Here is a 14,206-nt window from a genome sequence, read left to right on the forward strand (position 1 = left end):
GAGGGTCTTCTATTACCATTTTAAATCATTCACATATCTTAATCATTCTTATATATTCATCCCAGGGTATCGTTAAAATATATACTAACTGTCAGGTAAGCTTCGAGTGATTTAAACTTAAGCTTTGAAGAAACTATGCTTAGACTTCTGCCGCTTCCTGCTCTATCCTGCCAATGCTGTAACACGTTTATATATATAAGTACAAAAACGTTATTATTTACTTGAGCTGAGAAGGTCTTGCCCTCATTGCCCCTCGTTTTTTCGAATCGTTAAAGAATCGTTACAAGTTACTACAAATATTATTACATCTCCGGAACTTTTGCATTCAATTGAAGCTCAAAGTGCTGATTTTTTTTATGCCACGTAGATTTGCTGTCAATACGAGTTGTGTATCTGCATCTATTTATTATGCTACTAGTGTTATCACACGAATTCTCGCGCTGTGTCTGTGTGCCAGGGTCCATAGATTGATTGCCTTGCATCGTGGTTTGCTCCTATATGTCCTATGTTCCTGCATTGCAGCGTTGCAGATTGTAATTGAGTTATTTTGACGGTGCTAATCTAGTTCAAGGATCTCAGCGCGGGTCTGCTGGTGGCATGCTAGAAGTGTTTAACGTCAGAGTTAGTCCGCGGGGGAGAAGAGAAGGGGGGAAGTTGGTTAACACGTACACGTATACTCTAGACAGCATCTCCTGGTATATTGCATTCCGAGCGACTGATTCGCGCAACCCGCGCGGGGCGTGTTGACTTTACAATGAGGTGCCGTTGAGCTGAGCTGATGATCATTCATGAGATCAAGAGCCCACCGGCACTCCATGCAGTCACCAAGGCGCATGCGCGCGAGTGTGCACTATGTGTTATGTATTATCAAGAGTCCATAATAGAAAATTATTCTATTATTCTATTATTCTATAATATGGACTCTTGCTACTGTGTGTGCACCTCTTACGTAAATGTAGAGCAGAGAAGCGTGGAGTTGTAGAACTTTGCAGTAACGCCCACTATATCCACCCACATACACACATCGTATATTCAGAAGCCAGCTGTTAATATATATGCATAAATGTATATATGAGCTCTCTCTCTCTCTCTCTCTTCTCTCTCTCTATCTCTTTTCTCTCTCCTCTCTCTCTCTCTCTCTCTCTCTCTCCTCCCTCTCCCGCTCTCTTCCTCTCCCTCTCCCTTCCTTCGTCTCTTTTTTTTTCTTATCCCTCTCCTTCCTCTCCCTTTCCTCCTTCTCCCTTTTTCCCTCTCCTATCTCTGCTCCTTCCTTCTCCCTCTCCCTCTCCCTCTCCCTCTCCCTTCTCCTCTCCCTCTCCCTCTGTGCTCTGTGCTCTGTGCCTCTGTGCTCTGTGCCTCTGTGCCTCTGTGCCTCTGCTGCCTTCTGTACTGCCTCTGTGCTCTGTGCTCTGTGCCTCTGTGCCCTCTGTGCGCTCTGCTGCTCTGTGCCTCTGCTGCCTCTGTGCGCTCTGTGCCTCTGCCTGCTCTGGTCCTCTGTCTCTCTCTCGCTCTCTCGCTCTCTCTCTGTGTCTATATAGATACAGCCAACCCTCCAATTCTCCAATTACGAATGCTGTCAAACCCAAACCTCACTTTAAACCAGACCATTTTTTACCAGTCCCAACACCATCTGATACATGTAAGATGCCTTCCCTATAATCCGAACTTCACAGAAAATGGAACTAAATGGACGGTTCCGATGGTAGTCTGTACTGAGAGAGTTAACTGTACAAAAATAAGTGATGGAGGGGAGCGATGTGGGTGGGGGTGCGGTGGGGGGATTACGCCAAGACACAGCGAATGCTGCCCATGCGTACGTTCAGCGGTGCGTGCCTGTGCGTGCAGAAGCTGCTATGCAACCTTTCACTGCGTGTGAAGCCAGCCAGCAGTGAGGTACACACATGTGCGCGGGATTGCTTTTTTGCGAGGCAGTCTTTAATGACCGGTCAGGCATCTGTTGACCATTTGCGTCCAAATATAAGCGGGATCTTCAGTTTATAGCAGTAGTCAGCAGCAGCTCTCGTAATGCACACAGTAAAGCGTGTGTGGGGATGTGTGAAAACGAAAGCTATACGTGATAGCCGAAATGTAGCTGTGGGCTCAAGAGGCTGATCATGCACAATGTTCAGTTGTAAATGCTTGCCCCCATGTGTGTCAATAATGCAATACAGGGTGCATTTATTGGATGCATCGGCATGCGAAGCAAATGGCTAAGTTACCATTTCCCCAATGGCTTGCAGGGCGTCATATCATCGACTTAATACGCATGTAAAGTCCCCCCGCTGAAGTTTAATTTACCATGTTCTGTTGCATCGCACTGCAGCCACCATGTGGTTCCGTGAGGGCTTTAATTTGTCGGTTAAATGTGTTTAGTACATTCTACAGTTCGAGTGCGGAGAGCAGAAGGGAAAGGGGTGGTGGGAGGGAGGGAGGAGATTCAGTAACCTCTCGAAGAGAGAGGAAAACATCTCCATCGCTCATCGTAGTCATCACGATTCCAATTATCTAGGCGAATTACGCGTCGTGTAATTATGAAAGATTAGTTCTGGGCTTTCGTTTCTTTTTTTGACACGTAATTAGGGGGGTCCTGTAACGGCAGTCGTCGTATACGTCCGTGCTCGACTTTTGCTGCTAGCACTGATAAACACATGGTTTCTTCTGTGCTACTAACAAATGTTTATAAACTATGCGTTGCGCTTTCTAGCGTCTGGCTGTCGACAGAGCACACGAAGTACCACATATAGTTATTACGCGTTGTTACTGTGTAGTAGATTAAGTACTTGAGTAGATCCGAAATACAGTCAGTTTTACAATGGCATTCTATATTGCTATACAGGGAGTCAGTCCGAGGGTTATGATTATAATTGGGGAATTTTTATTGCGGTGTGACAAAAGAGACATCGCTGTACGGGAGTTAACGGTTGCTTATTGCCAAATACGATTGCCTCCAGGCTTATTGCAGGGATAGAAATTAACTTTTGAGCAAGGGAGTCCAAGGGACTCTCTGCCCACAAAAAGAGGGCGTCCGCGGCAAAATGAGGGAGTCCGCAGTCAGAAGTTCAAAATTAAAGATATTGTAAAATAAAAAATACGGTAATTCCGCGAGGCCGTGCTCTGGAACAAACTAGTTAGTATAGCAGAATTTTCAGGGCGTCACACGGACTTCTGCATTATGTCAAATCAGGGAGTCCGACAGTAAATCAGAGAGTATTTGACTCCGGACTCGCGTTAATTTCGCACCCTGTTATTGTCTTTTAACGACGTCGTTGGACGCTGTGGAAGTCGATGTGTAGTGACGGCCTAGGTAGCTCAGTAGGAAACAAAGCGATGTAGCCGCTATAAATAAACCAGTAGTGGGAAAGATATGCGCAGGAGCCAGGGCTGCTACATGAAGCCCTGTGTGTACAGTAAGACCTTGAGCGCTGTATCGAAACCAGATGCCACGCGCGTTGAGACACTAAAACTATTTACTTTCGCCGAAGATCGCGCTGTTTCGCCCGCGGAAGGTAGCATTACGTACGCGTGTCTATCTGCACGTTTATCTAATCCCTTGCTGGTTATGATATGGGGTGGAGGGACGACTGGGGTAGAGGGTAATAGTTTCATGGCTCAGCTGAGAGAAAGCACACGCGGGAATCGAGCCAACTGGTCGTAAGAATGAGGTGTCAGCTCAGCTGCTCTTAATTCTCACACGGGGAAACAGTGGTGCCGTTCCATTACACATACAAATAAGCCAGTTGCACAGCATGCTCCCTTACTTCTTTGAACCCATTTCGTTGCAAAGATATCGCGGTAAATAGCGACGACAGCGACTACGTGATCAAACGTATTTCTGCACGTACTGTTGACGTTTAAGTGACGTGCACGCATATGGATACACAGCGAATCTTCCGATCCAGTATTATTATTTTAATCGAGCCATTGCCATAGCAGCTCTATGCCACACGTCGGTGACACTTGTAGTGATTTGGCGATACATCTTTCGGAACCTTTACTACAGCTCGATGAACTGAATTCTCGCCTGCTACTCTTCTCTTCGGATAATCGAATTCTAATACCGCCGCGGGTACCATTTGTAAAGTTGTAAATGCTTCGATGTGAGGTATAACAGGTATAGAAGTGTGATGAAGCTAAGAGCAGAACAGGGTTTCTTCTGAGGGAAAATTAGACAAAGGAGGTAATGGCCAGTTTGGAAAAAAAACGTGCATGATGGATTCTAATACAGGATGTATTGATATAATTATAGGCATATAGATACAGGGTATACTTATCAGTAAATACAGGAACATTTTCACAACGGCGATGTTAAATTTGACAACGGCTGTGCGCCACTGTGCCTCCTATGTATAAGAAACCCTGCACAACAACTGCTCTGATTAGCTCGCCACGGTGGCCACGGTTATGTAATCGTTGTACTGAACATTAACTGAAGCCCCGTTGATTGCTTTTTGCAGTCTCACGCCATCTGCTGCTCTTCTTCCTATATTATACACTTGTGGTCTCCTGGCACATGTTCACTCTGCAACTAACCGAAGCCCCGCGGACTGCATCTAACAGTCTCACACCACCATTCGGCCGTTCCTCTCAGATAATCCGCTCATGGTGTTCTGACGAACCTTCCTTTCGAAGCCCCCGTAGAGCATTCGCTCTCTCACGCTTCCCTGCCGCCGTCTCCTCCACAGATGTTCTCGCACGAGCGCAAGGCGTACACGCGCAAGCAGCTAGCTATGCACCGGCGCTGCGGCGACGCTGACGACCTCTCCTACAAGGGTCACCCGCTGTGTGAGTTCTGCGATGAGCGCTACCTCGACAATGACGAGCTGTACAGGCACCTGCGACGCGAGCACTACTTCTGTCACTTCTGCGATGCCGACGGCCACTATAAGTATTACAGGTGAGCGGGTGTGTGTAGCTGACGGCCACTATAAGTATTACAGGTGAGCGGGTGAGCGGGTGTGTGTAGCTGACGGCCACTATAAGTATTACAGGTGAGCAATTTCTACAGGTAACAGTTTCTCAGTGTTTCAAATTTTCGGTGATTAAATAACTGTAGGATCAGCGGGCCTGTTTTATCAAGAAGCTGTAGGCCCGGCATCGAAACTGTCGGCGGCGGGCCGACGGGCCGACGGGCCGACGTGAATTTCGAACACTGCACGCAATAGTATGTAGTATACATACTAGGACCTGTGGATACTTAAGTTGTAATATGAATTGGACAGTTCCTGCTTCAAAAGGCACAACGCACATCCTTCGGACATGGTTCGTAAATAAAATGTTTCAATAAAATAAAATGTTTTCCCGACCGACCTACCCTATTTTTTTTCGGCATGAAACGGTAACCACACCTATATTTTGTTTTGGCCTTATGGGACTTTTTGCTACCAAATACATTGATTAACTAGGGTAATAATTACTATTTAATCTCCATGGTGCTTGTTTCGCCACCACTCAGGTGTAATTTTCAAACTATTTGTATATCCGTCAATAACAGTGTCTATCTGGCATGTTTTTAAAAGTTGGAAGGGAAAGTCGAAAACATGCTATTTTCTAAAGTAAATGGTAAACGATTTCCAAAGAAACATTTGGAAAAATGTGACAGCATGAGAATTCGTCAAGTCGGTAAAAATATTTAACCACTGTGTGAGCCATTGCGAGGCGGGCAGGACCGCCTCTCTACTATACACATTTAGTGTCCTTCTGCTTACATGAACAGGTCACATAGTCTATATATATGCATAAAGGTTTATAATCTTGACTTTATTTATTCAGTAAAACTAATGCTGGCACAGCTAGCCACTGGTGCTAATGTGCTATGCACCTGCAGCTGGTGTAAATTTCTTTGAAGCTAGTGTTCATCCACCCACTGCAGTATACATGTATAGATATAGACAGAAGCAAATGCTAAACCTAAGATAGGTCACAATCAGAGATCAGCTAAATCATGTATTGCCGATCGTATGTCATTACATAAACGTGTTTAATGCGTTTCCTGCCGCAGTACACTGTTTCATAAAAGCAAACGGAATCGCTCCAGTAAGCTTATAATCTGTCTTGTTTACAGATTTGAAAAAAATAATTGACTTTCCGGTAGCATTCACTGACTTTGTCCATACTGCCAGTTATTGCAATGTATTCCTTGGCCATAAAACGCAGCGATGGTAACCACTGGCTAATATTATAAATTTATAATTATTATTAGCTCACAGAGTATTCTAACAATCTTCTTTTTATAGCTCGTAAAAATACTCACGGTAGTTAAAGGATTTTAATAAAACTTACATTAGCATCATTTAAAGTCGGTGTGATGTTTTTCATTCAAGCTTGTCAAAAAAAAACGTTTGATACCAGCCATGTCCTGCCCACATTCCGCCCACATCCAGGCCCCGTCCCACGGTCCCAGCCATGTCCCGCACACGTTCCACCCACATCCAGGCCCCGTCCCAGCCATGTCCTGCCCACGTTCCGCCCACATCCAGGCTCCGTCCCACGGTCCCAGCCATGTCCTGCCCACATTCTGCCCACATCCATGCCACGTCCTAGCCATGTCGCCGCCCCTGTCTTGTCCGTGTCTTACCCACATCCTACCCGTGTGTCCCAGCCACGCACTACATGCATCCCACGAATCCACCAGCAAGTAAACTATGGGTACATAATAAAGAAAGCAACACCACTTTTTGATTGTCTTTTGAGACCACAAAACTTGGAAGAACCTGATGAGACTTCCACAAGTCGAAGCTAGTCGTGGCATCGGCATTTATGCTGCAGCCCTTACAAGCACCTTGTCACTAAGCATTGTCTTTAGAAAGCGTTATTGCAACGAGGATTGGCTACAGATGCCTGTCAGTAATGCTTTGGAGTATCCATGAATTACGTTTTCAAGTCGGTTAGTGGTCTGTTAATACTCGCCCCACCTGAGCACCGAATATATCGGACCGCACCGTTACCGTAAACAAACGACAGGCCGCTCACTGCCGTTGTCGGCCATCGTTTATCTCGTCAGCGACTACACGGTGCTGCGCGAGCACTTCCGCGCCGAACACCATCTCTGCGAGGAGGGCGACTGCATCGATGAGAAGTTCACGAGCGCCTTCCGCTCGGACATCGACCTGCGCGCGCACCGCATGGGGCATCACAGCAAGAACATGACGAAGGCTGAGGCGCGGCAGGCACGCACGCTCGAGCTCGAGTTCACGTTCACGCGCAATCGCCCGAACGGACGAGGTGAGCGGGTGCGCGACGGCGAGAATGTCATTAGTGAAGTAGATAATGAAGGACTATGATTAATGATATTGGTGTTCTACACATCTACATCTATATGGTTCTGTCGATCTGTCACTCTTGACAATTACTCAACGGTTTCCGGTGGGCCCAAGAAAAAGAAAACGTTAGTAGTACTAATAGTAAATATGATTAATATTGATAATAATAATAATAACAATAATAATAAAAATGTAAAAATAATAGGAAAGAAAATGTACATCACTATAGTATCTTGTCTTTATTTCTCCTCTGGAGATTTCGAGGAGGTGAGCAGGGCGGAGTCGCGTGGCAGAGGTGGTCAGCGATCGCGGAATGCATACAGAGGCAGGAGCAGTGACACACGATCGGACCGATACGCAAACAGGCAGGAGAACTACAGGCCTAGCGACCGAGCAAAGTGAGCAGATGTGGCCGAACCCCTGCCGCTGATGCCTATTTAGTATCCCTGATGTGTAGTGTCTGCTTTCACTTTAATTTCAAGGTTGATTAGAAAGTTTTGCCGTAGTTTATCACTGTCTTTTTTTTCATGAAGAAGAAATTCATCCTTTTTGTAATTCACGCGTATCCATTAAGATAACGCGAGGAGGTAAGTGAGTTAAGGACTAATTAGGTATATGTTGCAGCTTTTTGCTTAGACGAGGGAACTGCCAACTTTTTGAGCAAGCGACCCACCATTAATTAGCATAGATTACCTCAAAGCAAAAGCCACAAACCCGCAAAAGCCCAAATTTGTATATAAAATTGTAAGACAACATTGGCACCACTATTTTATCCATGTGCCTAGGCTTTCTTTGAAAACAAAACTGTTTCTCTTTCAAAAAACAAGTGAAAACTTTTTGCACCGCGTTTCCTTTCTGTGGCTAATAATCTGTACAGTACCATAGTATTACTAAAAAAATTTCCCATAGTGAAAAAAGAACTTGAAGTAGGCGCATCTGTGAGCATGCGCGTGTGCGTAGCCCATACAGTCAGAAAGACTGAGGTTATACCGAGTTTTTGAGGTGAAGGATATATAGAAAGTGTTATGCTGAGAAATACTGTAGAAGCACGGTGCCTTGAAGTGAGTTCTAGTTCAAAGGATATCTCCCAGACCACACGGTGTAGGTTTTTGTTGCGTGCCTTTTTTTCAATAGCCGCTTTCTTGTTGAAGCTTTTTTCCCACTTTGGCAACACTACAAGCTCTAAACTTCTAATAGCTAAGCAGGAATAGAAACGTTGTGTTATGGATCTGTGTTTCTTAACCACTATAAATTTTCTAACAAAATAGCTTTGTGTACATAAGAAAAACATGACAGAGTTGCACCATCTGTCACTAGCGCATATATTTGGCTTTCGCTTTCATTTGCATAAATGAACACTACGTTATAGTATGGAAGTGACACCAGGCAAGGTAGACTGCTGCCATTGCTCATGACAGCTTAAACAATAAAAATTGAAATTTCTTTCTTCAAAAATATGTCCCGAGTGCAGACCAAATGTATTCCTAGAGGAACACTGGTGTAGTTTTCAACATTACCTTTGGCTTTAGTTATGTTACCAAATTGTTGTTATTCAGTTGTAGTTATGAATAAATGATGTCCAAGTTTTAAACCGAGCTAGTAGTTATGTATTTAGTGATGACCGCAGTGCTATTTCATGTGCTGCCTTTAGTGGTGATGCTGTAAGTTGGGTTTGTGATGTTTATCGTTTCACATGGTAAGCCAGAGAATTGTAATCTTTAATCATATTTTTTATTTGTTTTGTGAAAGAACTTCAACCTTTACCAACTTGATTCAAAATTTATATATATATATATATATATATATATATAGGTATATACACTTATGCTGTGCATTGATTCCAATTGATCGCTTTCGAAATACGTTTGTACTAACACGTCGAATCGTTTGTCCCCGCAGAGAGACCGAAGACATAGAACTTGCGCTGGCCGCGTCGATCAGCGATCAGAAAAACGTGCCAAAACACGACGACTTCCCCGCACTGGGGGGGGAGGCCGCAGCCCCGCCCGTGCCGAGACAAGACCCCAGCCTCGAGAAGAAGAAGAAGCAGGCTGTCGAGACGATCGCCAAGCGGCTGGCGAAGGTCAACAAGTACACGGTGAAGGAAGATGACGACCCCGACTTTCCGGCACTAGGTGGCGCCGGCGGTGCGGCGAGCGCGCCGTCCGCGCCGTCCGGCGGACTTGCGTCTCTGGCCGACTGGATCACGACAACGTCGTCGACCAATAGCAGTCGAGCTCCGAAGGAAGCCGCGTTCCCGCTGGCACCTTGGCAGCTGGCGCCGCGCAAGTTCAGCGCGGACGAGTTTCCGGCGTTGGGTGGCGCCGCGAGCTCGACGCACAACGGGCATCCCCAGCAGCAGCAGCAGCAGCCACAGCAGCAGCAGCAGCAGCATCAGCAGCCGACGACGACGACGAGGGGCAAGCCGCCGGCGAGCAACGCGGCCGTGCGCGGCAAGCCGCCGAAGGTCGGCTGGCAGACGAAGCAGCACAGCCTCGACATGAAGGCGGAGGACTTCCCGCCGCTCGGGGGCGCCTCCGCCTCCGCCTCCGCCGTTGCGCCGCAGCACAACAACAACGTCGTCGTCGCCGTGACAAAGAAGCCGCCGTCGCCGCTGCTGCTCTCGCACCGCACGCGCTCGCTCGAGGACTTCGCCGCGGCGGCGGGGGCGCTCGGCGGGCACGCGAGCTCGAGCAGCGAGAGCCTCGGCCACAACAGCTCCAACGAGAGTCTCGTCAGCAACTCCATCTCCGTCAAGACGAAGGTGCGCAGGATGTCGGCCGACCACGGCGCGGATCACGCCTCCGCGGCCGTGCCGCCGGGCAGCGCGGGCCTCGTGCGCAAGAACCGCCCGCCGGGCCTCAAGCTGCGGCTGTCGACGAGTCAGGAGAATCTCGCGGGGGACGACGCGGACTCGCGGCCGAGCATCGCCTCGCAGGACGACTTCCCGAAGCTGCCGCCGGCGGCGGCGCGGCCCCGCTTCGCGCGCAGCATCTCCGTGCAGCTGTCGCCGACCTCCGAGAACTTTCCGGCGATGATTACGATCACGACGCCGCCGGCGGCGACGACGAAGCGCGACGCGCCGCCCGGGTTCGCGCGCTCGCGCCCCGCGATGCCGGCGCCCCCTGGATTCGGCGGCACGGTGACGATCACGAGCACGCCGGCGCTGATCGTGACGGCCGGCGGCGCCGACACGCTCGCGAGCTGCGGCGGCGGCGGCGGCGCGCACGCGTACGCGCAGCCGCCCGCCTACGCGGCGCGCAACCACGCGCTTATCGCGAGCGTGCGCGCGGCCCTCGACGGAGACGCGGCGCGCTTCGACGCGTTCAAGACGATGTCGGGCGGGTTCCGGCGCGGCGCCGTGCCCGCGCACGAGTACTACGCTCAGTGCGTCGCGCTGTTTGGCGCCGTGCACTTCCGCGACATCGTGCCGGAGCTTCTCGTCCTGCTGCCAAACATCGCGCGGCAGCAGGAGCTGCTCGCCGCACACAACCGCCACCTGAGCGCGCAGCGCGGCGGCCGAGCGCCCAACGTCAGCCGCGCGCGTTTTGCCATTTGCTCCACTTGCCGCCAGGTGCTTGCCGACCGTGATGTCACGATGCATCAGTCGTCGCACAGCCTTGACGCTGACTTTCCTGCGCTCAGCGTGAGGTGAGCACGGAGCGATCGCAGCGCGGCGTAATGGTGCTTCCGCTAGGCTTATTAGGAGCAAGGTTTAATAACGGTGTTGCGTGCATCTCATTTATGAGTTTGGCAACATTCTCGAAGCCTTTACTATCTCCCTAACTACTAAACTAAACACACGGCAAACAGTTTTCTATCTAGTGGTGCATTCCATGTTCTGGCTGTTGCTGAATACATTTTATTTTATTGCGTAGCATTCTGCTTAGTAGTGTGCCTAGGCCAATCATGGATTTTAACTAAGAGCTTACGAGTCCTAAAGCATGCAATATCGATTAGGTTCTAAGTTGTATTGCAAAAGTGCGCATCAGAGAGCCCAGGTATGTATACTATTATTTAATGAATTTTTGTTTTGTTACCTTTATCTGGAAGTAGATGGAACGAGGGTAAACATGACATAGTATGATTGAGCTTAACTTATCTATGATGTTACGTTATATTGGTGAGGAGATTAGGTGGAAGTGTGAGAAGGTGTTGAAGACAAGTGTGCCCACTGTACTTTTCAGCAGACTAGTGTGTACACATAGGTGGCTTATATGTGCAGACTATGTGGTTGCATCTTTTATTTTTCGATTAAGCTGCATGATGCATCTCGTGATAATTTGTCTGAGTGACTACAGCATGTTATTTCTATGTGTATGAATCGGTAAGCAGCTTCCAGCCAACCGAATGTCGGTACAGCCAGGATTTGAATGATATCCATTCTATGAAACCGTACACGTGAAATCCGGTGCTTCAAATGAAAACCCATTTATAATTGTTGTTCACTTCCTGACCGAAGTATGTAGAACAACAGTTGTTTTGTTTGAGGTAAATTTTAAATGAGTAGTACCTAGTTTCAATCTAATATGAAATTATTCGAACAGTTATTACAAAAATTTGTTTTGTGTTCGATTTTGCAAAATTGTATGATTAGGACAGGTGTTTGTTGAGGTATAACAATACAGGTAATTAAAAAAGCACACCTACCCGACTTGTTTTTATGTGATTGCAAAGCTTGGTGTATTGAAAACAAGGTCATCAAGTTCATTAAATTCCTTGGTAATTTTAAGATAAATTGTATAATGATTTAGAAAGTTATGTAAATTAACAAAGGGGAATGTAATGTGTGTAAAATTCTGATGAGTTGCCTTCTGACGTTACATGACAATGACCTGGGTAATGGTAGGCAGAAACGACCTGAAACGTTATTGATACAATGCAAAATGTATTGTATGATTAGGACAGGTGTTTGTTGAGGTATAACAATACAGGTAATTAAAAAAGCACACCTACCTGACTTGTTTTTGTGTGATTGCAAAGCTTGGTGAATATTGAAAACAAGGTCATCAAGTTCATTAAATTCCTTGGTAATTTTAAGATAAATTGTATAATGATTTAGAAAGTTATGTAAATTAACAAAGGTGAATGTAATGGGTGTAAAATTCTGATGAGTTGCCTTCTGACGTTACATGACAATGACCAGGGTAATGGTAGGCAGAAACGACCTGAAACGTTATTGATACAAGATAATCACTGTACAAGAACCTTACATTATTTGATACGAGGAACTACGTGTACTACGTTTTAACACAGTTTATTCACTACAGTACAAGAGTACAAATAAGCAAATACGTTAAAAATAATATAGTTAAAATTACAGAAAAATATAAACATGCTGATACGAATGAATCACTAGTGGTTCATGCTGATACTGCAACTAAATCACCGTTCAATAATATACCTTCGATCACTTACTAAAACCATAATTATACGATGACAAAATAGCATCTGGGATGGTGTAAATTATAATATGTTCATTTTACACACCTCCCTCAACAGTGTAGACATGATCTGTGATCCAAGACTTTCCAGCTATAATCCAAGATTTGTACAATTTGTCAACAATAGTTTACATAAAACCCTCCGAAAATACAAAAAGCATTGCAGAGTAAAGGGTATTCACCCAGAAAACGCCTGTTCACAGAAAAAAACCAACGTGATTATATATTCTCTGGAATTAGCTTAAATATATATCTGGCTACTACAGGCATATTTTCCATATAAATTCCTTAGTAATAATGTATAGGTTTCACCTACTCTGTAAACTAAGGATAGTTCCAGCCCTTATAGCGAAACAGAAATATCTATTCACAAACCCATTTCAATCCCACTGCTTGCCTACGGCATTCTCTGCTAATAAATTTGTAACTCGGACCTGTCAATAATCAACAGATAATAATAATAATAATATAATAATAATAATGATAATAATAATAATAATAAGCATGCCGGTAGAAAAGAACTAAATAATATACATCACTTCAACAGCAGTTGTGATGAAGCCCAACAACAATGACAATTTACGAGTATGTAGAAAACCGTGGGTACATCACTAAACTACGACAATACAATGAAGTAGTATTGAAGTACTATTCCTACTTACGCGACAGCTTAAATAAGAATCATCGCAATATTGTGAGTGGGCCTATGCTGTTTTTAAAACAGTACCAATGACCACTCAATAAATCTGCTATCTGGATAAGATTTTCTACCATATTTTGGAATTAGAATTAGATGCTAACCCATCGGGTAAAAACGTGCCCTCATGAATTGTAACAATCGAACACTCGATTCCGCCGAGAGAAATTATGTTTCACTATCATAGATGTCCGCAATTAAATTAGCAATTGGTTTATTGCTTGCTCATCGGTCAGTGTAAATGCGTACTTACAGGTCAACAAACCATGGTGCGAAACGCTGTGTGTGTGGAACCTGCGCATATACTCCACATGTGGCACACAATGTAAACCTGCTCCAGTATCTGGCTGGAATCTAGTCGCTCATATTTGCACATTAAAGATGCCTCCCGCCATACTTTGTATGGGTATATATTTCTCTATAGGAAACCATCGGGTATACAAATACCTCCCAGTAAACCAAGTGGCACAGAGGAGTGGTGGGCCAATTTATAGGGCTCCACGATAGCACGTGAATATGTCAACTAACGATACGTAACACTTAAATGAAATCTCTACGTACGGCTCTTTCTCCATAATGTATACAAAAGTGACGTTATACATTGATAAGACGAAAGAATTTGAGTGACGAGAGAAGACATTGAAACTTACAGACCAACAACAACAACCTGGCTAGTCATATACTGCGGTAAAGAACATAATAAGAACTAGCCTATAGCGAGTGTAGCTTCCACATCGAGCTGCAACAGTGCATTTGCGCATGCACGATATTAAATCGAACGCATACATTATATACACATACGAACA

General features: G+C 45.8%; 1 protein-coding gene across 1 annotated transcript in view; it reads left to right on the plus strand.

Moving 5' to 3' along the window:
* LOC106821059 (zinc finger protein 598-like) overlaps nt 1–11,818 on the plus strand; it is a 30,696-nt gene extending 18,878 nt beyond the window's left edge. Inside the window, exons 3-7 of the mRNA XM_014825701.1 lie at nt 4,683–4,894; nt 7,001–7,221; nt 7,516–7,657; nt 9,159–9,837; nt 10,018–11,818. Coding sequence (XP_014681187.1) covers nt 4,683–4,894; nt 7,001–7,221; nt 7,516–7,657; nt 9,159–9,837; nt 10,018–10,914 — 2,151 coding nt within the window. The 3' untranslated portion in view covers nt 10,915–11,818. The remainder of the gene's footprint in view (nt 1–4,682; nt 4,895–7,000; nt 7,222–7,515; nt 7,658–9,158; nt 9,838–10,017) is intronic.
* The last annotated feature ends 2,388 nt before the right edge of the window (nt 11,819–14,206 follow it).

The sequence above is a fragment of the Priapulus caudatus genome, unplaced genomic scaffold, assembly GCF_000485595.1.
Source record: "Priapulus caudatus unplaced genomic scaffold, Priapulus_caudatus-5.0.1 Scaffold58, whole genome shotgun sequence".
NCBI classification, from domain to species: domain Eukaryota; kingdom Metazoa; phylum Priapulida; class Priapulimorpha; order Priapulimorphida; family Priapulidae; genus Priapulus; species Priapulus caudatus.